This window comes from Nanorana parkeri, unplaced genomic scaffold (genome assembly GCF_000935625.1).
Source record: "Nanorana parkeri isolate BGI_ZX_2015 unplaced genomic scaffold, ASM93562v1 scaffold905, whole genome shotgun sequence".
Classification (NCBI taxonomy): Eukaryota; Metazoa; Chordata; class Amphibia; order Anura; family Dicroglossidae; genus Nanorana; species Nanorana parkeri.
In genome coordinates, this window is record NW_017307173.1 from 140,996 (window position 1) to 167,008 (window position 26,013).

Below are 26,013 nucleotides of genomic sequence, written 5' to 3' on the forward strand. Positions count from 1 at the left end.
CTTCCCCTGCTTTACATTATTAAAGCACTGCAACGTATAATTTTGCGGAGTGCACTACCTAAAATTTTTTACCGGGCTGTATAGTGAAGCCATTCTCAACCAGGGTTCTATGAAACCCTAGGGTTCCTCCAGAGGTTGCTAGGGTTTCCTTGAGCTGTGGTTGATAGACCTTTTCAATATTTGATGGTGCCTGCATAGTTTTGGGGCCAACACTACTTGTCAATGCCATTAGCATGACACCAATGATTTTTACCAAATGTAAGGGGCATTTTTCCCACTGACCCCCAATGAATTGTGTTTAGCAGGGGATCCCCTAGACCAGAACCCAGCTGGGTTGAGTGTATCTCCTTTATTTTCATCCCTAAACAAGCAGTTAATCTTTGCAGTGCCGGGGTAGCCTCACTGCAAGGCTTACTTTTTCTACAAGTGTTCCTCTTTAAGTGTTCAACACTGTTGACTGTCCTTTTGCTACCCCCCTCTTTAAGTATCAAATGTACTGCACTTTTACAGATTTTTCTCTTATTTTCTGGACAAAAAGTTAATTGCCACACATTCTCAACTCCTTAGTGCCTAACAACTGCTTTACTAGGCTTGGTTTCTGGACCTACTGTGCAACTACTGTGAAAATAACTCCAGTTCCAAACCTTGAGTACGGCTACGATTTGTTTCAATTTGCTCATTAAAACCTAATTTTTGAGGCCAATTATATACAGAAATACTTATCAAACTTTAAAGTGATCCTGTCTTTAAACTTGAAGTACCCATAAAAAAGAAAGTGAATAACTAGCTCTCAAAGGTAAAACGTTGAATGAAGTTTTCTTTAAAAATCAAAACTTATAGGAGTGTCGCTGGTCTTCTGATCCTTAACTTCACTCTTTAGATTCTCCCTCTGACCCTACATAAATAGGAGTCTGAGGATGACGCTCCTGGAAAATTGTAAATTTTTGAAGAAGACTTCAGCCGGCAGTTACATGGCAATGGAGCAGTGCTTACTGCAGGAGCAGTAAGTATTAACTGTCTTATGTACACCTTTCGTTTGGTGACAGAGTAACTTTAATTCGAACCTACAAAGCGGTCTCCAACCTGACCTCTACATTTCCCCAGCCAATCAGGAAGCTGGACAGCGTGTAATGACTCGCTTGCCGGCTTCCTGATACCGGAAGTATCGAGCTAGGCATCGGAGCATTTGGGCGAGTACAAGTACTTGCCGAAATAGTCGGCATCAATACCGATACTAGTATCGGTATCGGTGCATCCCTAGTAAAAAGGCTATGTAATTAAATTCCATTAAGCCAAGTCTGCTAAAAGCTATTATTACGCCACTTGGTGGATGCTGAAAAACCATAGATTGGAGGACTGAAGAAGCCCTACATAAAATGCCGTGTCTACTATCTAAAAATATTGATACGGTTAGAAAAACTGGCACTGAGGTAGGGTCAGTTGAAACATTATAAAACCCTTAAGACTCTTTGATTGGTTATGTAATTTCTGTAGACACCCTCTAGAGCAATATCAATGTTTCTCAACCTTTTTTTCAGTTACGGGACACCTTAGTCTGAAATGTAAAAACATAAATGTAAACATTTACGGGGGGGCACCCAAACAAACAACAATAAAATGACATAGAGTCTCCCCTTTTACATCAGAAGCCCTACAGTCCCATCAGAAGCCCCCTTCGCATCAGAGCCCCCCTTATCACATCAGGAATCCCCCTTTACTTTATAGTCTTACCCTATATTCATCACTACATCACCACAATGCATCTGCAGCAGTGCAGTAGGGTGGAAGGTGGATCAGGTCTGGATGGAGGTGGACTCCAGGCAAATCAAATTTTAACCCTTGCATTGGGGCTACCCCCCACTGCAAGAATTAAGTGGGTGGTTTGTCTAGGGCGCTAAAAAAAAAGTTTTACTCACCCAAACCATGATCCCAGCTGCTCTTCAGCCTTCCTCCCCCTCTGCTCCAGCGGTCTATGGTCCAGTGAGTTATCAAGTCGTATACAGTGTATAGAATGTGAGGACACTGAGGGACATTCCATCGCTGGAGCGGACACAGGCTTGAGGGAGCAAATTAGGACCCATCTAGGATCATGGTTCCGTTGAGTATAACTTTTTTTAAGCTCCCTAGACAAAACGAGCACTTAATCCTTGCAGTGCGGGGGTAGCCCCACTGCAAGGGTTAAGGTTTGATTTACTCTGAGTTTTGCTTTAAATACATACAGTGTTTTTTCCCGAAAGTGCCTGCTTTGAAGCTTTAACCCAGGCTTGCCACCTAGACATCCATGTAGTGTAGTCATGACCCAGTGTAGTAGTGCAGAGATCTTAGCTTCCTGTTCAGTTTTGCGGAGTCCCAGCAGAGGGAGGCTGTACAGGTGCAGTGCAGCCCCTCAGGCCATCTAAAAGAGCCTAAAATGATGCCAGATTTGAAAAGAGGGGCAGAGGGGCAGTGGGACCCCCCCCCAAATAAACCCTTGCAGAGACAAGAGTTGCCACACTTTTTGCAGGGGCTAGACCTGGATTACCCGAACCTTAATGCTCCTGTGATCAGAGGGGAGTCACGGTAATTTAAAAGGGACATGCCCCAATCAGGTCTTCTGGACATTTATGGCATGGTGCCAAGATGAATGCCCCAAGCAGGATCCAGTGCTTAGAGCACTGCCAGCCCTGTACCTTCTGGCAGAGTCCAAGTAGGTCTGCCAAAGCTCAGCTGAGGAGAAAACCGATAAAGATAGCTGCATGCATTGCACCGACTGTAAGCAACTTAGGGATAACTTGCTAAAAAAGTCATGAGCAGAAAAGTGCAAAGAATATGTTTCTCTCAGAGCAGAGAGAAGGCATCCATTACCTAAGAACACTAGCAAAAAAACTGAGGCAGGCTTGGAGTAGTTATATAGGGCTGCCCTAACAGCTTTAATTTGCCAGTGTCCAATCACCTGATTGTAGCAGCATAACCGGTTGGTTCCAAAATTAACGCCCTATGTGATGTACAATTAAAAAATACATACTGTGTCATGGCAGGTACAGATGCCTTGATGAAGAAGTCCTTTATATCTCTAAAACATTGTAAGCTTTATAGTGTAATTTTCTGATGCAATGAAAGAAGAACGTCTTCATAATACAAGGTGTGCTGGCAGCATATTTTATGGATGTTATCAATGATGCCAGATGTTGGTCATTACAACACTCACACTAGGGAAAATCCCAGTATGGTGTGTGATGGGAAAATGGTCTAAATCTAGGGCAGACACACACACAATGTATCAGGGCAAACACACACAATGTCAGGGCATACATACATACATAGTAGCAGCCAGGGCAAAAACACAATGTCAGGGTTGACACACATACACAGTGTTAGGGTAGACAAACACACATACACGCAGTGTCAGAACACACATACAGGGCAGGCATATATACAAGGAACAATGTCAAGGCAAGCAAGGTAGCTTGGGCAGACAGACACATGAGAAAGGTGGTCACATAGTGCCTTGGTTCTCAACTGGTGGGTCGTGACCCAAAAGTGGGTCGGGACCTCGTGTTCAGTGGGTCGCCGCATGCCTTCCACTCTTCTAGGTGAGAGGCTCCTCTGCCTTCCCCTAGCGCAGCATTGTCAGTTCTCGCTCCAAGCAGCCATTCAAAATATACTGCCCGGCGTGGAGTGTCAGCTTGAGGTGGAGTGGGCTGGTGGTATGGCCACGAGGGAACTCCATCCATACGTGCCTTGCTTACAGCTCTCTCACATGTATAGGTGCCTGGACCGGAGGGACATCACATTCTGGCTCCCATCACCTCTACAGGGTGTGCAAGGGAGGAGCACAGCAGCCCACACTGGACCCCAGGCTGAGGATCCACTCCAGTTCTCGTAAGCTGGGGAGGCTTGGTGGACCTTAAAAAAAAAAACAACATTTTTGGAGTGTGTGTGTGAGATTGTGTCTATATGTCAGTGTTTTTGAGGGCCTGTTCAAACTAGTGCAGTGTGTCAAAAGCATAGTACTGTGCGATTGATGCACTGCACCACGCAATCACACCTACTGTGCATTCTGCTGTGGTAGGTGTGTTGCGTTGCCATTCATTTGAATGGCACCCCAAACGCATATCCCACCCACAGTTCGTACACCCACACCGGAATTTGTGTTACCCTAATGCCGTGCGTTCCATTACAGTGCAACTTGGGTCACGACTTAATGACCGAGGACAAATGTGGGTCCTGAGGTTACACTTGTTGAGAAACACTGACATTGTGGAATTTTTACTTTTGTTTTCAACTTCATACCATCATTCTTATTTTATATATTCCCAACTTTACCCTTGAGATTGTTAACACAACTATCCACCCCTCCTCCCATGCCAAGGTCCTAGGTGTCATCCTTGACTCGGACCTCACCTTTCTTCCCCACATCCAATCACTATCCAAATCATGCCGCCTTCACCTACGTAATATCTCCAAAATACGCCCCTTCCTCACCAAAGAAACCGCAAAATTACCCATCCACTCGCTGGTTATATCTCGTCTTGACTATTGCAACTCCCTCCTCATTGGCCTTCCGCTACACAGGCTATTCAGTCTATCATGAATGCAGCTGCCAGACTCATCCACCTAACCAACCGCTCAGTGTCTGCAAACCCCCTCTGTCAATCACTGCACTGGCTTCCTATAGCCCAAAGGATAAAATTCAAAATATTAACAATCAGTTATAAAGCCATCCACAACTCCGCCACGGCTATATCTCAAACCCGGTCTCAAAGTATCACCCTAACCGTCGGCTCTGCTCATCCCAAGACCTCTTGCTTTCCAGCTCCCTTGTCAACTCCTCCAATGCTCGCCTCCAGGACTTCTCTACAGTCTCTCTTCAGGGAAGCCTATCCCACCTCAACCTAACCGCTCAGCCATCACGTTCTCAAACAACTCATCCCCACACAGCTCCCTCCTCATGTATCACTTCCCCCTCCCTTTTAGATTGTAAGCCCTCAGGGGCAGGGCTCTCCCATCTTGTCTTCATTTGTATTGTGATTGTAATGTCTTCCCTATATTGTAAAGCGATGCGCAAACTGTTGGCGCTATATAAATCTTGTATAATGATAATAATATATTGCATGTTAAAGATGTGTATGTTAGCAAAGTGGCAATCTGGGATCTAGTCAATTATGATGTCTTGGTTGGTGCAAGTTACAGGCGATGAGGACAACGCACTGACAAACCTGCAGCATTAATCATTCACAAACATGGGACGAGTGGAGGACATTCAGTATACATAAATAAGGAGATTAACACACGTCATATGATGCAATAACAACATGCAAATAGCTAAATGAAGACAGCGTCCCATCATACAAAGATACAATATATGGGGCTGTGCACTTGTGGCTTTAGAAATATGGAGAGAGGCAATGTTACACTGTGGCTGTCACACTCTTACAGCCACCTTTGATGACCTGTATGCTAATATGACCATATTACTGTATGCTTGTATGTTGCATTCTAGATGGTCCAGATGGCCATGGTAGCTTATTGCATGTGCATTAGCAAACATTTTCCATGCTTGTGATGTCATATTATAATGTAACCCCCCCCCCCCCCCCCATTTCTGTAGTCTTACAGAAAATATTGTTTTAAGTATTATAAATCACTACATACTCTACATAACTAATGACACTTACAGTCAAATAAAACACATCATTCTGAATTAGCTGTTTTAGGAACAGACACAATTTTATAGCCCTTTATAATGCAAAAAGAGAAGAACATGGTGTTGTTTAAATTTAAGAAGCATTCTTAAAAAATATTGAGAGCAGTCTTGTCAGCAGAGAAGCACAGGGCTCTACTTTTTTGTGAGCAGAAGAAGCATATGTCTACTGCCTAATGGCAGTAGCAAGGGAAACACAGTTGCAGCATCTTTTGAATGGACAAAGAATGTAACAAAAAATGCAAACTAGAAATCCGGGCAGCTAAAACTGAGTGCGAAAAGCATATCGCCGCAGATAGTAAAAAGAACCCCAAAACATTTTACCAATATATTAACAGTAAAAAGGTGAGAAAAGAAAGCAAGGAGACATGTATAGAATGTCTTGGATATCTAAACCAAAGAACAAAAGGTTTATATAGTGTAGCTCACCAGTCCTTAGGTGTGGTGGCTCCATTGATTTTAATTTTTCAGACTAAGAACATTTTCAGCAAGGACAGAGAATACAGGTTAATCTTGTCAGGAATGCAGTCTCTAGAAGCAAGGGTAGCATTGCTATATAAGGCTTTGTAAGAAGGTATAGCACAGGCAAGGGTAGGTGGTAGTTTCCTGAAAAGTTGCACATATGTGGGAATAGAAGACGCACAAAAACAGCAACTTGTGTAAGTAGAAGAGCAGCAAATGTACAACCCTACAATACTGGAAAGCACAGCTATGTAATGGACACAGGAGAAGCATATGTGCATTATGAAACTGGTAAGCATAGCTGTACAATCATATGAAAACACAGGAAGCACATGTGTATGGTGAATCACAGAAGTAAAGGCATACACCTATATGGAAATGGGAAATACATGTATTATGAAACAGGAAACAGTTGTATGCTCTCTTGGAAATGGGAAGCATACATGTGTTGAGAAACAGAAGCACAGTTGTATAATATTATGGAGAGGTGGAAAGACAGATGCCTAACTTTCTAGAAGGTTGTTACAGGCAATGGTTCATATCTGCTGAGAGAAGGACTGTCAAGCTGATGCAGGAGTGTATGGAGGACTGAGTAGAGCCCCAGGTGCCACAGAGGCGCACTGAAGTACACTGAGGTGCACTTAGGGATAAAAGGGCACACCAGGATTCACTAGATAACACCGGACGCATTTGGAGACAAGGGGGTGCCCTTGGAGATACTAGATAACATGGGTGCAACTTGGAGACATAGGGGTGCACTTGGCTTACTAGATGAGATGGAGACTTTGCAACTTAAGGTGGTACCAATCAGAAGCTGTGATTGGTCATGACTGATCTCAGTCGTGACCAATCACGGTCCTCAGTGCCAGCATTCTGGAGATGAGACCCGGCACTGGATCCCATGAGAGGTGAGTGTGACACCTGTAGAAGCAGACAATGTTGTGAAAATAGGGGAGGTACAACTGTAAAGCACTAGCTCTGTGTGGACAATGTAAAGCTCGGGCCACTGTCTTGCATTTTGGAACTGATCTCTTCTTACAAATTGATATCATCTTTGTTTCAGTGCAGGAGACATAGGATGGGCACAAGGCTCACATCTACACAGTTGTGTTATTACATTACAATGGATTCTTTGTGGAGATAATTGGAAAGGCCGCCTTTAATTGCTGATTTATATACTTTGCTGCTGACAGTAACCAGTGCTGGAGGGAGCTCAGTAATGTATTTTCTTTAATAAAAGTGGCCGATTTTTGTATGCGCCCCACTTGGGGATATGAACTTGGGTATAGTATTCTTTATCATTTTAGGGCTGGCTTGGGATTTACCCTAGCAATATCTTAGTCAGCACTATAGAAATTATAACCGTTATATATTATAGAACAGTTTTCCAGAACCATCAGAACCAAAATATACACTGAAGCACATGCTATTGTATTTTCCCATAACACTAATCTAGTATCAATACAGTATATTATTACGTTTTTGTGAGTGGTGGTATAGGCTGCTGGAGAGAGATGCGTTTATTGCCTCTTTGCTCTCATGCCTCTGTCTAGCTGAATAAAAACAAACACCTATTTATGAAACAACAATAATGATAGAACTGACAATCACAGGTGATAAATTCAGAGATATCACAAGACACAACATTTTGCAAAAAATCGGACACTATTTGAAAATGTTTCTTTTATTATAAAACGCATTTGCCTGCATAATATATAGTTGATATGTTGTATGTTGACTGTATGTTTCAAATGTATGTGAAAATACAGGAATTAACAGTTATTATGAGCAATTATTTATTTATATATACACACACACACACACACCATGTCTTAAAGTGACACTAAACGAGTTAAATCTTACGAATGCATTAAAGTACCTTAACTACTATCTATGCCCATGGTAAGACTTATGGGCAAATTGTGGAACTCTGTTAAATGCTTTCTGGGAATTTCGGGTTTTACTCAATATACTCCTTTTTGGAGTAATGGGCATTTGCCGGAGGTAGCTAAGCTTTCGGGTTTTAGTGCCCGAAGAAATTGGGTGTTTGTATGCTTTCTCATGTGAATGAGGATGGATCTTTTAGGTCCTTTGACTCCCTGCAGTCGGAATTCTCACTGCTTAATTGCTCTTTTTATATGTATTTGCAACTTAGACATGCTTTGCAATCCCACCCAGGTACTAGGGCAGTCCTATACAGTCTATGTAGGTTTTAGATCCTATCCTTAGGGCGATGGTCACTAAAGGGGTGATTTTGTATACCTATGCTCTTTTGTTGCTTCAATTTTTATCTAAACATCCTCTTTTGTGCTGGGCTTCGGATCTTGGACAATTATCTGATGAGAAGTGGGAGGGGGCTCTAGCGGCTGTTTCCGGGGTTTCCCTGTCTGATTCTCACTGGCTGACTCAACTTTTTATACTCCATAGGGTGTACCACACCCCTGAGTCTCTACATAGAATTGGTGTTCGGGAGGACAATAGATGCCCTAAATGTGGCCTGGCACCAGGCTCACTGCTCCACTTGTTGTGGCAGTTTCCTAAATTAGTGCGATTTCGGAGGGGAGTTCTTAGCACTATTAATATGGTTAGGGATGCACCGATACGGATACTAGTATTTGTACTCGTACGCGCCCAACTGCTCCGATACCACAACTTCCGGTGAGAGGGAGATCTTCCTCTGACCGGCAGTGCAGAGGGAGCATGAAGCCAGCTTCCTTTACAATCAGAAAGTCATGACCCGCCTCCCCGATTGGTCAGGAAGCCCGGCTGCCTCTCAACAAGTGAAGCCGGCTTCCTAGCCAATCAGGAAGCCGGACAGCACCTCATGACCCGATTGGTCAGGAAGCCAGGCAGCCTCAGGAAAATGAAGCCGGTGTTCTTTCGATAGAACACCGACTTCCCAGGCAATCAGGAAGCCAGACGGCGGGTCATGATCGGGGCACATGGCACTGGTATCGGTACTCGGTATTGGCGAGTACCTTTCAAAAAAATATCGGTACTCGTACTGGATACAAAAAAACGGTATTGGTGCCTCCCTAAATATGGTGTTTGCTACTTCCATTTCTGCTAACCCTCTATTTTGTATTCTTGGGCTTAACGAGTCTGCGGACTCGGACCCCTTTACCTCTGCGGCCGTGGCCAGGGCACTGTTAGCTGTCAGACATACTCTGGTTTTGAGATGTATCTCCCCCTCCCGTCTGCAGTGGAAAATTGGTGTAAGGAGTTAGATTGATTAATTTCTTATGAAAAACTGACCTATCAGCATTGAGGCACTGAAGCTAAATTTCATTTGGTCTGGGACAGGTGGCTTGATCGTAGACCTCTAGCGAATGTTTCTTTGTTTGCTCTTCCCCAATAGGTGTTAAGTGTTATATTTTCTCCTGCCCCTCGCCATAACTGTGTACATGTTTTAAGATGATACTTGTTAGCTGAAAATGTTACCTGTTCTTTTTGGTCCTCTCTAGTCCCATGTACAGGGCTTGAAAAGTCCACTCGTCTGTGACGACAGGACGGCGGAGCCCGACGAGCAGCTTCCCGCCGGCCCTTGTAATTACATTCAAGCGATCTGGCGTCTCTAGAGACGCTTGATCGCTTGTATTAGCAGCTGTCACTGACGTTGCCGGCACGGCTCTGTGACAGGAGATCAAAGGGAGTTCAGTATACGAACTCCCTTTGATCTCCTCTCAGTCCCCGAATGCAGGAAGTGATGTAGATTACATCACTTCCTGCATTCAATGTCACTATCCAGCTACAGAAGCTGATGAAGCCGATCTCTGCTTCATCATCTTCTCTGGGGGTCCCTAGGTGACATTAGGGGTCTTGGAGACCCCTGATGTCTCCATAAAGAGGACCTGCCATGTAAATTGGCTATTACATAGGGGGCTAATACTAAAATTAAAGAATCATAAAAAAAATAAAGCATAAAAAAAATTAAAAAAGAAAACATTTTTTTTAAGTGCCCGCCCCCCACATACACAGGCAGATACGCGTCGGGTGCGCCTACGTGCGAAAACGACGATTGCACATGTTAAATATCGCCGCAAACGTCGGAGTGAGAGCAATAATTTTAGAGCCATTAATCACTGATAATACTAAACTGATGAGCAGTAAAAGCATTTTAATTGTCGCCTATGGGCGTTTTTTGCGATTTTTGCGGACGCACGCAATTTTAAGGCTTGACTTGTTTGGGGTCTATTTACCCGCCGTGACCCCCGAATTCTATGTTTTACTAAAAATTGGATAATAATAAATGTTTTATAACATAACGTAGGGAAACTTTTTTTTTAACAATATGGTACTTTTTTCATTATATAGTAAAAGAAAATAACACCCCCTCCCCCAGTGGTGATTATATGGCTACTGCGCCATTCACTTTCTTGGCCCGCCACGCCCCCTCCTGTATGACAAAAAAGTGAGCCGGCCGCAATGCGATGGTGTGAACAGGCCCTAACTATTAACAAAAATGTATCTTATTTGTGTATCACTCAGCTGTAGATCCTCAAATCATCTCTGAATTGCTACTGACAATGTCCTTCCTTCTGGAGGGTGGCTACTTTTGTTCCCCATGGTCCCTGTGTGTTGTGGAGTGGCCTCCGCTCCAATGATGGACTACAATGTCAAATTTAGTTTACTTATTTGTATTGAGGTTGTAGTCCATCACAGGAGTGAGCTTTGATTTGAGGATCTACAGCTGAGTGATACACAAATAAGATACATTATTGTTAATAGTTAAGGTACTTGAATGCATTTTTTAAATTTCACTCCTGAGTTTAGTGTCACTTTAACTTAGTAGTAAGTTTAGCTCTACTTTTGAACACATTGCAAGCGCATGATGTGAATATCATATGTATGCTAAAATAACTGCACCTGCACAGTAAGAGCATAGATTATCTCAAGTTGTTTAAGTCAAAGTAAAGCTTTTTTATAAAAAAATTGCTGACAGCAATTTTGTTTTGTTTCTATACAAGGAGCCACGCTCAGTGTATAGGCTTGGCACAACTTCTTGCCAAGGTAAAGTAACTTTTGTGCTCATGCACAGGAGTCACGTCATCCCATCCTAGCCAATCAAGCAACCGAAGACTCAGAACCAAGAAAAAGATGGGAGCGCCAGTGAGGCAAGACAGTGTGGGCATCGCAGCACTGGAGGGGATTGGTTGGGTAGGTAAGACTGCCGTAATGTGCTAAACTGCTGTGCACACTAGCACATTATGACTAATAGCTAATGGGGGCTTACCTTTCTTAAAGGGCTAAATTAATTACTGAACACAATGCATGTTAATATTTGTTTCAACACATCACATCACAACATGTTAAATCTTGATTTGCTGATGCGCTGTGTTAAAAGTCATGTCCATCTTTCCCTTCGTCAAGCAAAGCAAAATTAATGAGCTGTCTTAACGCCCAGTAACATGTTGCATTGACACACTGAATTAACACAACGCAGAGTGGGCCTTAAAACTTAAAAATCATGTAGTTATGTCTGTCTTTGATACAATTTAATAAAATATAGATTAGATTTAATTATTGTTGCAGGAGTGAGCCATTTAGACTTCTGGGCAGTTCGTATACAGATGCAAGCATGTCTAAACCTCAAGATTGCGATGCACTTGGCTAGCTTCATGGCATATTTCTCTGCCCTTGCTCTGTCCCCCCTTCTGAAAGTCGCTTGGTGTCTGCTCTCATTTATAAGAATTACCTGGCAGGAATAAGGCTGCCACAGGTTGTTCTAGACGATTGCTTTCTGCCTCAGAAAAGGAATGACCTGCTGTATATGACCGGCGTGTGACCGCTGCCTTCCAGCTGACCCTGGGTCCTCTTAACTCAATAGCACCTCACGAGGTTAATAAATGGGGTCAAATGTCCCAGCTCTGCCTCCTGAGTCACCACACACATGCAACCTTGGAAAGCTAGAGCACAGTGGGAGAGCCATGCATCAATTCCTGCATTGGTTCATTAACATAAATCACCTATCCTGTGCAAAGGGACACAACACTAGCTGAAGTCAGAAAAAAAATGGTGTGAAAGCAAGAGCCCACCAGAGGGCAGCAAACATCTTCTACACCCGAAATACATTTTATTTATGGAAAGTAAGAAAATTAACTTTTGCATTTTATGGAGCTAAATACAATTAAAACAAGAAATACAGAAGTATTCCAGTAATTAACACAAACCTTCTCTGTAGGTGCATAGGATACTGAACAAAATCAACATTGCTAGAAAGCACTTTTATCCAGTAACTAAACTTGAGGACCCCCAATACACTTCATCACCAATGCTCATTACCCAAAATATATCCATTAACCCATTGTGGAAGCCGACTTTTTCTGAGAACTGTGAAATCTGTGCAAAGCAGATGGACAGAATGAGAATGGCACAATAAAAACTGCAGTGTCCACGAGATTCCCCGAAATTAATTACAACAGGATTGAGAAGGAAATTAAGTTGCAGCTGAATGCACAGGACTACAGTGCATTTTATTCCCAGACTCAGCACTCCTTGTATAGCCTCATAAATCCATGTATTTCATATGTATTTCCCTGTTACTAGTCCACCTAAGGGCACACATTGTCAGTTTAGATATAAATATCAACATAGGTTCCTTAGACTGGGGTTTTACTTGGGTCACGGAAGTTCTTAAAGCTAGATATCTTCATATAGAACTAATGGTTCTCTACAATATTTATTTCTCTGTTCATTACAATATAACTCCAGGTAAGGACAAGGGTATGTATTCAGTTTAATGCCCATGTTATACATCAATGCACAACCACTAAGGAGTACTACTAAGAGGAAACTGCATTTGTGATGAGCAAATATGGCTGCTGCCATGTACATATATAATTACAAACTAAACATAAAAACAGGTTTTTAAAACATTATTGCATAATGATCATTATTTACAATAAGCTGATCTGTCATCTGTATATCTAAAAAAAATAAAAACAACCAAAAAACAGTGTGCATTGCCTGTGCTGGGAGCTTCACTGTTGGCAGAATGTTTTCAAAGAGCCTTCAGACTAACGACTCGTTCACACAACCTGCGGTGACCTTCATTTGACAGCACTGGATCAACGCAGGTCACTGCAAGGACACATAGAAAACGATTGTTTTCTAAGCACCACGCTGCTGTGCGGGGACCTGCATGGAGTGTACATTGTACACTCCGCATAAAGTTTTTAAAAAAATTTAAACAATGACAGCTCCGTCATACAACGCACACCAGCTAAAATGCAGACTGAAAACAAAAATGAGTCTACGGCCAGCCATAACAGTTTAGATTTCTCTCGTGGGTGGAGGAATGTGCACTGTCAACTATTGTATTTAGATGGCTGTGAAACCTCCGACTGTCTGCAATCCTGAACAGTGACTGCATCTGATTTAATGCAGTCGCTGTTTGGCCAACAATTTTCCATCTGGCTCATTCATTTTATTCTATCAACTTTTGTCAAAAATTTGAACTAGCTGCGCGAACTGCAGAAAGAAGTCGGTAAGAGTACGGATCTCAGACTAATGCATTCTTAGCAGGGCTGTAGCTTCTTGCAAGTCGTTTTTGTGCACCATCACTCCCTCGGATCTTTAACTCCATGAACACAATTGTTCCAGGAAATAGTAGAAGAGGCATAAAAGGGTGTGCATTTTTTTAACCTTGGATGGAAGTGTACATATTTAAACTCAATGAACATAGAGTATTTAAGATGACATGAACTTTGGAAGCGTTGTCCAAAAAAGGCAAGCAGGAGACAAATAACTAGTCACCAGTGTTGCCTGTAGACTCCCAGCAGCTGATCTTTTACCTGTTACTTGCCTACCATGCCTCGTTTTCCACCCCTGCGTGGAGACCGCCATCCAGGCTTTGCTTTCTCATGTCAAAGCTGCCCTCCATATGACTGGTAATCTAATTACTGGTGGGGGATAATTCAAAAAGCAGCAACATAGGTAGCACAGTGAAACAGAAGCAGAGAAACCATTAAATTACACCTTTCTCTCGAGGTGATCAGCACAGTGATGACATCACCAAATCTCACTCACAATCCAGGGATTTCCTTGGACAGGAAGTGAAGGGAAATCTCCCCAATGCGAAAATAGAAAACCGACAAAGGTTAGAACCCTCCCTTACACTATCCAAAATGACAAAATAAATTTACGGGTTCATTTGAGACTCTTTGGGATTGTATAATTACAAGGCCAGAAACAGATGTCTGAGAACACTAGGCTACCAGTTAAGACTCCAGAAAAGTATATTGTGGTCCCAGTGTTTACATGCTATTTTTTGTTTGTTTGCGTGTAGTACTTATCATAGTATAATAGTTCAGAGATGAAGAAATTGAGTTAGGCGACAATCAGAATGTGCAGCAATTCACTTCAGCTAAAGATTACTTCCAGTCCCAGTATGCAGAATAATTCAGTTTCAGTGTCACATAACAAAGACAGGAGACCCAGCACAGTGTCACTTCAGCCATAGAGGGCAGAGTTAAGCTTGGCCATACACTGCTCAAGATGCAGCTGAGCCCAGCAATTTGAGCAGTGTGTGGTGCCCTCAGTAAACCACTCTGCTCCTACTGATCAACAAAAGTTGTTGTATTAGTTGACTTTTGTCAAAGAAGTCAGTCAGAAAATAGTCAGCTGCAATCACTGTTCGGGTATTTTGACAGCAGTATACCCACTGCTCTCAGAATACTATAGCTCTGCAGGAGGGATTCACCCATCCATGCTTGGGTAGGGCACCAAAAAGTTGCCCCTCAGAATGAACCTTTGGGTATAAAAAGTCAAACAAATTCACTGCACCATCATAGAAAACACACAAGCTTGTTTCCGGAACACTATCAAATGTCATTTGCAGATTTGCAGCAATGGAACACAATTGTTTAACGTCACACACCAACGCACACAAACAAAAAAGGATAAATGCTAAGAACAATGCAGGTCTTTTCCATTTTATACTATCAAGAATATAGTTTTTGTATAGTACCTAATTTACTACATGTACAACAGTGACAAAGAATATATCCAAAAACAAGCTTCCATAGATCATTTATGGAAACTATTTATAACACTTCTCAGATACCCTCCCTCTATTTTTGGAAAGGCGAAAGACAGATTAAAAAAATTCTGGCATGCTTAAAGCTCAGTTTACAACTTAGTGTAGCAGACATTGTCTTGCTGCCTGAATGAGGGCAAGTACAGAAGTATCACTCTGGAAGAGGCTGTCTACTGTAAAGCAAGCAAAGTACAGCAATGAAGACAAAGTCAACATGTAAAAACAATACATAGAGTAGCACAACAAATTTTCTATCAGTTCATTGGTTGAACTGGGCAAATAAAAACACTTTAAAAAAACGTTTTTTTAGGTGATTGAAATGAAACCATTTAATAGAAATGCTGCCATAAAAATGTTGAAGCACTGTGTATCATAAACAATTACCATTTTTTCCCTAAAATACTTTTTTTTAACCTTTTTTCATCTCAGCACTGCTAGTCTCCTCAGCCTTTTTCAGTCACTTCCTGTCTATATGAATTTGCGCCAGTGTCTCCTATGCATCATTGCTCTGGACTGGCTTCCTAATAATGACAACAGGGGCTCATGTGATAGGGTGACAGCACATGAACAAAACTTGGAGATAGTTGTCACAAAGTGCCTGAAGAATGAGGTTCATGGCAGGGTCACCAGGGATTATTATAGTTAGAGCTGCAGATAAATAAAAATGACTTTGAAATGAAAACAGTATAAAGAATATATCAGATTTTAGTAAGTGGGTTTAGCTCTGTGGTAAATAGCCTAGCAGGTAGATAACCCCCCCAGCTGAGATACGATGACACATATTTGTTGAAACACCAGGGGCACCCACAAACCCAGTATTGGGGAGCCCACTGAGCAGAGGATGCAGGTAGAAAAATCTACCAGGACTTGTATGTGTGGATAACAGGGAAGCACACAGCATGCAGGATACAAGGAGGAGGGTCTCACCTTCTGGTCCTCAATGGAGCAGGTTATCACTTGAATGGTCCCTCAGGCTCAGCTCCCCAGTTCACGCAGGCTCCATTCACATATAGCGTTTGCGTTTCCTGCATGGTTTTCCGTGAATCAGCCATAAAATCGCGCTTGCACTATTCTGCGGAACACGGATTTTGTACCGTGAGCCTGCCGCAAAAGTCTAAACAATGCACATGAAAGTGCATTGTTTTTACGTTTAGAGCGGTTCCGCGTGTATTCGTACAGGTGAATATGCACGGACAACCGCTCCTAGGTGAATGGAGCCTAACTGAATCTGCAGGGAAAGGCAAGGGGGCAGGGCGGCCAGATGACTGGGTGGGGGTGGAGGTGTTGCCACTCATAGTTGGGCCCACCAGTGAGAAACAGCAGAGGGGGACACAGATCAGAGACACACACAGGTAGCACTTCCGCTTGCTAGAGCCTTATACAGCTGGACAGGCAGTTGCTATGAGGAAGTATCCTCTCTCACACACAACAGAAATATGGCACTCTCGACATTTTCAGCCATATGCATTTCCAGCAAAGACTTGCTGCTCGCCCTTAGCACTCTCTGCCACCTCAAACACCACACCACTGTCACCTCTTATCTCCCAGCAAAACTTTCATAAGTTCAGAGAGATGGGGAGATGGTGAGCCCACACATAGATGGGGCTCGGGCCCAGTTTAAGAGGATTGCCTGTACACCCTATTGGCAGTGGAGGGATGCCATGACATCTTTCCCCTGTCTAAGCTCTGACACGAGTCGACACCAGAGATTAAGCAGGCAAAGGATGCTACAACAGAGAGGCAGCAAAGGAGCATGACTGGGAAAGTTTATATGCCTGGGGGTCGGTCTATGTGCAGACACTGTCTGAATGGGCAAAGTGTCAGTGTCACCTAAGGCTTGGCTAACTTTAATCTGATTGGTTGCAATGGGTTACAACACAAAAATGTAGCTTTGTCTTTGCTCTGCCTCAAATAATACAAGAACCGTTCTAAAAGAACTCATGACTTTGGGGATTTCCAGGACTGTGACTTTAAACTAGCCGAAGCGGGGGACAAATAAGTTTTAATAGAACAATACCCTCATCTTCCCTGTTACCAAACACAAAGACTTAGCAGGTGACAAAATGGGTATAGGGATTTCTGAAATCTTCAGTTTTTCATATACAAAATATTGTACATACACTGAGAAATTTGCAATATATGGACATTTAGCTGCCATGTTCTATCATATAGAAAAAAAACCCTGCAGTGCAAGCATATCCAGCTTCCATGTCATTTTTAACCTAGCCTGAATTTATTTGCTAAGTAAACATACATAGGTTGATCAATGGCAGTTCAGATTTAAAACAACCTGATCTGCAAGACAACTGGTCAATGTATAGGTAGCTGTAGAAGAGCTTTATTTTAATTACTGCTTTCAGCTAACTTGCATCTTAAAAGGAGAACTATGGGGTTAAGTCTTTTCCCCATAGTTCTCCTTAGGGTAACGGGAGGACACAAACTAGCGTCCTCCCGTCACCCTAGGCTCAGTATTCAGCGAGCTACAGCTCGCGGTATACTGAAACGCCGCAGCTGAAGCGGATCCCGACAATAGTGCTGGGATCCGCCCAGCTGCGTGACTGACAGCTGGCTCTGCCTATCTAAAGGCAGAGCCAGCTGTACACATAGTTCTCCTTTAATTCATAGCTTTGTGAACAAATTGTCTTAAAGGCACAGTCTACCTTTTAAAAAAGAAAAATAAATGCACACATATTTATAAAAGAAAAAATGTGCATTTATAATTTTTTTTGCATTTGAGCCAGTAAAACATTGCAATCACAATCAGCTCTTGCTCCTGTAGATTCTCCCTAGTGTCCTTGTCCCTACTGAGATATGGACATTCAGTAACAGGGACAGGAAAAAAAAAAGAATGAACTACAAGTGCAGTGACATCACCCACTTGTGTTCCATTCAGAGCTACAAGTCACTCTGCTGTGGAGGCAGATGGGAATTGTAGTTGCTCCATTCACAGACCCTGTCAAAGGATCTGTGAATGGATGACACGACTGTGTGGGCAGAGTCATGCACAGCCGCACCAGATTAAAAAAAGAAAAAGCAACTGCCTGCAGAGAAAATAACCCCACGATTCAGGTAAGCAGAACAGCGGGGTGGGGTGGTGGTGATGTAACCATGTTACAACCTATCTATGGGTATAACATAAAACACGCACTAAGCCCTCATTCACACTAGAATAGGCCGGCACGTACTGCTCCGTGCACGGCCGTATCAGGCAGCTTCCGGGAAGGAGAGGTGCTGCGTGTGATTAGTACGCAGCCCTTGTCCTTCTCTATGGGAGTACGCGGCCGTACGCCGCCCTACGCTCATCTGCCCTGCATGTCTATGTGGGTGTGGGTGTCCGCACTCGTACGGTCACAGGATGGATCCTGTCTGCGTCCGAGCCAGGACACCCGCACCCGTACGGACCTGCACTTGGGGTGAGCTTAGGGCGGCGTACGGCCGCGTACTCCCATAGAGAAGGACAGGGGCTGCGTACTAATCACACGCAGCACCTCTCCTTCCCGGGAGCTGCCTGATACGGCTGTGCACGGAGCTGTACGTGCCGGCCTTTTCTAGTGTGAATGAGGGCTAAAAGTAAGCCTTAGCCTTTAACATGTTTTCTATATGTCCCAATTCAGAATAGTCATCATGTGAGGTGGCCAGATCTACTATACCTAAAAATTACATTCAGCACGCACAAGAAACAACTGAGAGGACGTTGCACATCTCCCATTACTATACTCCGAAGCAATGTCTCTGTCTACTCCAGAGTATTTCACCTTGCTCAAAATACGGATGATGTCTCCACGCTGAAATGACAGCTCATCACTCTTGTCACTCGTGCAATCCCAGAGTCCCTGGTAATAATCTGCATAATTAATTATAGATCCACCTGATGGAAAAAAAATAAAAAATTAGCACAAAACATTTAATGCCATCACATGCACTTGCTACAGTCTTTTACCACTCCACTTATTAGGGGACATATTTAAACACTAATATTCAACAAAGAACGAAAAAATATATCATATGCATAATACACAGTATAATAATAAAAATGACATGGATTTTTTATGGGTTGCTAATTTGGGTTTATGAACCTAAGATACAATTAAACTTCTATACAACGTAAAAGCCTGCTAATAATATTTAGAAAGATGTCTGTTTAACATTAACTCTATTACAAAAACTAGAGGCCACCACCTAAAATTGGTGGGAAAAAAATTCCAGCACATGGGGCGAAGGGGGTTCTTCACGGTAAGATCAGTTAGGGTCTGGAACTCACTGCCACTCACTGGCGGTGATTTCAGCAAATAATGTGGAATTGTTCAAGAAACTTTTGGACGATTTCTTAAGGGACCGTAATATACAGGGGTACGGGTACTCCTAGAATGAGATCCTAATAGGTTGGACTTGATGGACTAATGTCTTTATTCAACCTCAAATACTATGTAACTATGTCAAAATTCCCCTGCCTTACAGTTTCATATTACTTTGCATTTACGTGTTCTGTGCAGCAGAGGGCAACCTACTGTTGCATGACAGCAATTCCCAAACTTTGATTTATCATGTCAATCCAATAGGACAGCTAGTAGTAGCTATTTACATTTAACTGCACCCTTTCTGTAATGTTGAAGATGTTTCACCACTTATCCAAGCAGCTTCCTCAGAACTGAGGACTGGCAGATATGATGGCAGTGACATGGAGCTGTCAGCACTGGAGGAGGGCACACTGTCATTCCCCCCACTTTACATTACAACTTGTAAGTGATTATTTAAAAATATTAAAACACTCAATAGATTGGTGAAGGTTATCATTGTGGCCAGAGTGAGTGTAATTCTGGCCATACCCACCAGAATAAAATAGGCATAATCCAACAGCTCTAAGACATCTGTGTCAGTGGTTTAGTCTTTGGGAAGCCTATAGAGAACTTAACCTGTCCAATTGCTATAACCTTGGCAAGCCTCAGCCAGTAATCACTGCAGGTACCTCATAGATAATAATATAAAAACACAAATCGTACAAACAGCGCTCTTGCAATGATCTTGAGGGGGTAGATAATGTGACCCTAACTAGTATGCATCCCGGAAACCCAGGAGGAGTGCCTGTGGATATGCAAACCAGAAACAGAAAAACGAAAGGGCGCAACACTAGGTCAGCTGACTGACCGGGTCGGACAAAACAGGGAAGGTGACAGGGAAAATAATATGACAAATGGATACAAAGGGCGCAAAACCAATGAACAACTGAGTGACTCAGCAAACCATGGTGAAAAAACAAATGGATGAGCACTTACATTTAGATCGTGGGACCAGAGGATGGACGGCCAGTGTGGAGGATCGGGACATCCGTGGTGTCTATCTGAAACTGGTGTGCCAGAAGATGTGCATCCACACGGGAAGAGGAGGCTGTGGACGAGGGGGGGGGGAGAACAAAGGAATGGGGACTCAGTCCGTGGCCCCGCTATGTGAATCCAGGGGCTGTGTAGTGTGGGGGAGAATCGGCGGTGTCAGATGCAGGCTGAACAGCTGTGGCCGCGGCTGTGGATCATGATGCTCGGTCACTGTCAGCGCAGACTGGGGCAGTGTACGGGAGCCGTTGACTGAAAAATGTCGGCTGTCAGTCGGGTCTGTGATGGGATAAGGGTTGTAACGGGATGGAAGGGCAGTGAGCAACGCGTTTCGAGGAATGATACCTCTTTCTCAAGCTCGAAAAGGAACATATGTTATGTTCCTTTTCGAGCTTGAGAAAGAGGTATCATTTGCTGAGTCACTCAGTTGTTCATTGGTTTTGGGCCCTTTGTATCCATTTGTCACATTATTTTCCCTGTCACCTTCCCTGTTTTGTCCGACCCGGTCAGTCAGCTGACCTAGTATAGATAATAATATATCACCCAATGCTGAACAGGGAGACTGTAATATAATGCCTATGTACGCCAACAGTATATTGTTGAAGCTTTTGGGCATCTTATGTATTCCAATGATCTACTCAAGATGTTTACAAGAGATGTCTACAATGACAGACTCTTAGATGCAGTAAGTAGTCAACAGTCGATTGTACCAGACTTTGAAGGTCATGAAAAAAATCAAGAGTTCTAGTTGCCTACCAGTGCCTGCTGGCCAGAAGCACCCACTAAAATAGTTTATTTATACTACCACAAAATGTATGCTCAGCTGAGAACCACTATCTGACCCAAGCTGCAACTGTGTGTTTTGGCCCCCTGCATGCATAGCGCAGAAAGTCTTACACTTTGGGAAACCATGTCCCGTGATTTACAATTGTTATATATCTCATGACACCTTCTCACTAATCTACCAGGAAAGAAAGGACAGGGTTAATCATGGAAACTGTAAATCCCCAGCCCCCTCCTTAAAGGAGAACTCCAAGCAGAATAAAACTTAACCCTTAACCCTTGCAGTGGGGCTCATTTTGGTCTAGGGTCCATGCAGTGCTTGTTTTGGTCTAGGGTCTAAAATGACAAAGCTATACTTACTAGAAGAGGAAAACATTTTTTTTCAGCAATTCAGTCAGCAGCATTTTTCAAATAGTTGTTAAATTATACCATGTGAAAGGGAACATATAACGCATATAAAGTAGGTGTTATCCCAATATAGATGCAAAAGTGGAAATACACTTTACAGAGGAATGCCAGGCAAGAAGTGAAACCAAACAGTGAGCTAATAATGTTATCTAGCATACCCTTGCAGTTATTCCAAAACCAAAAAGTTCACTCAATTTACCCTAAAGCTCAGCTCCAGGAAAACTTCGATTGCAATGGGCCTTCCCCCACACTGCAAGTGTTAAATGCTCATTTAGGTCTGGGTTACCTGGAAAAAGGACTTTTTGCGTACCTGATCCCCCATTCCTACAAAACCAGCACCCGCAACCTTTCCCCCCCTCCCCACGCTCCAGCAGGAAGAGGTCCGCTCACATCATAAAGTACAATGCAGGGCCCATATCCTGCATTATACATGAGGACGCTGAGGGACAGTCCACAAGCCAGAGTGCAGGGAAGATGAGGTAAGCACTGACTGCTGGGCAAGTGGGGATCAGGTAAGTAAAATGGCTTTTCCCAATACCCTACATCTAAGCAAGAATTCAACCCTGGCAGTGGGGGGAAAACGCACTGCAAGGAAAGTTTTGATCTTTTCCACGGAGAAAGGCTTTATGTTATTTTTATGTAACCCACTAAAGCATGAATCCAGTTAGTATCTCGCAGTTTTACTGTGAGAATGTTCTTCATAAAACCTTGTAAAATCCTATTTAAGCTTCCAAGGTAAGTTTGAATTTCATCAGGTGTTTACTAACCGTCCCCTCCGCTCTTCCAAAGACCTCCTGCTTTCCAGCTCCCTCGTCAACTCCTCCCATGCTCACCTCCAGGACTTCTCTGGAGTCTCTCCCATCCTCTGGCACTCTTTACCCCAACCTGTCCATCTATCTCCCACTCTGACTCCCTTTAGGCGATCCCTAAAGACTCATCTCTTCAGGGAAGCCTATCGCAGCTCAACCTAACCACTGAACCATCACATTCTCAAACAATTAATTCCCACACAGCTACCTCCTCATTTATCACTTGCCCCTCCCTATCAGATTGAAGCCCTCAGGGGAAGGGCCCTCCTTACTATCTTGTCTTGAATTGTATTGTAATTGTCACGTCTTCCTTAAATTGTAAAGTGATGTTCAAACTGTTGGCGCTATATAAATCCTGTATATTAATAATAATATGTGAGAAACAGCACGAAACCTGCCATGGATGTATTAGTAAATCCACGGGCAGTGGATTTACCCCCCCACCGGCAGTGGGGGTGGGATTGGTGCCTAGATACAAAAAACTGGAGCGCAGACCAGGTAGGCAGTGCTGTCTGTACTTATTTCAGGATTACATTTAGAGTTGTGACTGGAATGTACCTTTAAAGTCACCCAGAAATATGGTACTAATAGTTGCATACATTTTCATGCTACCTGTGGTTCTTCCTGAACAGACATGGGAGGTGATGTCTAAATGTAGAGGAAACACATGGCTGTCTAAAGCCAGGGAGTGGAAAGATCCAGAAGGCAGTTTTTAATAACAGTCCTGTCTCATACACAGGCGCTTAAAGGACTGTTTGCCTTAGGCTATGCTAAAGAGACAGTGGTTGTTGGGCAAACAAAGTGGAGAGAGATGCTTCCTATGAACATTTAAATCAGAATTTGCTTTCAATGCTGTCTTACGTATTGCTGTTACAGTAGTGTGAACGCTTTATTTAATAATGTGCAAAGTGCAATTATCCACAGTCACCAAAAAGATTTTACCTGTTCTTTGTATACAGCATTCATTGCAAAGGTGATTTTCTGACAGGTTGTTATAAGTCTCTGCACTCTGCCATACTACTGAATATGTAACCCTGAGTGTATTTATTTTGCACAAACATTTCCATACCTTCTAGATTTGAAGAATCATAGTCTGTCTCTTCATCGCCTGTGAAAAAGAAAAGTTCAGAAGTTAAGTCACAAGTATTACCATTCCCCCATAATATTACAGACAAGTAGGTTAGGAACTCACAAGGCGAACATAGAATGTGAGAAAAGTTTGAAAAGTGTTCCACAGTGCCCAAAAAATTTCCACAGTGCACTGTAGTCTCCCACACTGCCCCCCGCAACACTCCCAGTCCCCTGGAGAGATCTTTGGCCCGCCTTCTACTGCCTACTCCATCCTTTTGTATTCCATCAGCATGCTTCTGTCTGCTTGTTATTCCAATGAGCCTATGCACTCTTCCCCTAGCTCTCCCTTGAGTGGTGGCACCCACCCCTGATGATGGTGGTACCTACTGGAAAGGAAAGGCCAAGAGAAGGAAGAGCACAGGGTGGCAAGAAGGGCTCTGGCCTTTGGGATTGCTGTGAGATGGAGCAGCCAGGTCACAGGGTTGAGGCTGAAATCATTATCAATGAGTAAAAATTACTTGTGTGATCAAAACTGTTTAATCTTGGGGCAATCCCAGAAGATGAGAGTGCCTTTGTCCTCGCCGTATCTCTAGCACTATGACTGTTAAAATACATAGTTAAGATATTACCGTGGGAGTTCTGTACCACCATGTCAAAAGTTTGTTGTTTATTTCCTGTTTCCTATTTGTTGTTTATGGGGGCACCGTGTGAGAAAAGTATAGTATAGGCTATCTGTACTGAAGAAAAATAAGTGTTTGGGTCCTTTTCCCATTTCTGTAGAAAGGAGTCTGAGGGTAGACTGGATAAAATCAATTGAGAAGATGTAGAGAATGTTTGCCTTAGGGTGCCCCAATGGATACAAATCTCTTTGATTACACCTCATGAAACTCAACTCTTGGGGCAGGATCCAATAGTGGAGGGTCTGTGGGAGTGGTAAAGTGAATCACACTAAGGTGTACGTTTAATAAACTGTGAAAGAGTGTGATAAGCAGTGAGAAGGCTTTTCTCACCTTAGCAAAGTGAAAAGTCTAGAAAATGCTGTTTAATAACCCGAGATAAGTCAGGTAGGAACAGAAACATCTCACCTCTTCTCATCCTGGATAAGCTGTTCTTTACTTTTCTCCCTTTATTAAACAGGTACATTCCCATTACTTTCTATGTACTTATCACCAGGATGAGAAGAGGTGAGATATTTATGTTCCTACCTGACTTATCTCGGGTTATTAAACAGCATTTTCTATACTTTTCACTTTGTTAAGGTGAGAAAAGCCTTCTCACTGCTTATCTCACTCTTTCACAGTTATTTAAACGTACACCTTTGTCTTTATGACTTGGTGAGAACTTAGGGTGACCAATAATGGGCTACATTGGAGAGGGTTAGTGTGAGACTTTCCATTTTTTAAGATATGGTGGCAATTGTTCAAAGTGCAGAGTTTATCAATGGATGATTATGAGAGAGGATACATGTCCAGCCTAGGGTGTGCCCGACAGGGGAATTGGTGCATAGTCATGATCAAATAACGACAATAGCGAGTTTGTTAACGGTGGAACCACAAATCAATTATTCCAGTTAGGTGAATTGCAACATAGTATAGGACTGGACGTGATGAGCCAGAAGCTACCCTAAGTTTGGATAGGAGTAGAACATACTTTATAATGTGAGATCAGTCTTCTTCCCAAATGAGTTTGATGTTAACTTTTTTTTGGCCGTGAATATCAAGGATAGATCTATTTTTCCTGAGAAAGGGCTCAAGGGTTAGGATGAACACAAGTCGAGAGAGGGGGCTGTCCTAGTGGGTGCCATTAGTGATGGTGAAGCTGTGGAACAGGGTGCCATTGACTCTAACTGTGGAAGTAGGAGAGCAGTAAAGCACTCAAATCCATTTCAACTTGTGAGGAGGGATGTGGATATGTTGGAAAGTGAGGTCTAGGAACTCCTAAAGCATCTGGTCAAAGGCCTTTTCTGCATCTATAGGAAGGAGCGACAATGGGATTGCATCTGCCAGAGCGTGCCTGAGGAAGTCTAGGGTTCTAATTGTATTGCCCCTGGCTTCTCTCAAAAGGCATGAACACTGCTTGGCCTAGGTGAATGATCTCTGAGAGACGGCGCTTGAGGCAATTCATAAGGATTTTTGTAAACATTTTAACATTGCAGTTGAGGAGTGAGATCAGTCTGTCTCCAGCACAGTACATTAGGTCTTTCCTGATTTTCAGTATATCTGTGTGTGGGCATGTAAGGTGTCTGTGGGAAAGAAGTGTTCCTAAAAGCATTGAAGGAAGCGAAGAAATGTGGAAGGTGTTTGTAGTAGTCAGCCCATCAGGAGGGCTGTGCGGCTCTCAGGTGACTGTATGGGTCTCATCAGGGTCCGTCTCAAGGGCTGCTGTGGTTCTCCAATTAGATGGCAGCTTGCTCCTCGCTAGGGCCCCAAGAGG

At 43.1% G+C, this 26,013-nt stretch overlaps 1 protein-coding gene across 1 annotated transcript in view; it reads right to left on the reverse strand.

Moving 5' to 3' along the window:
* The window catches only part of SKAP1 (src kinase associated phosphoprotein 1), a 311,263-nt gene that overhangs the window by 29,883 nt on the left and 255,367 nt on the right, over positions 1-26,013 (reverse strand). Inside the window, exons 10-11 of the mRNA XM_018565965.1 lie at positions 23,579-23,617; positions 18,938-19,050 (exon numbers count right to left, since the gene is read on the reverse strand). Coding sequence (XP_018421467.1) covers positions 18,938-19,050; positions 23,579-23,617 — 152 coding nt within the window. The remainder of the gene's footprint in view (positions 1-18,937; positions 19,051-23,578; positions 23,618-26,013) is intronic.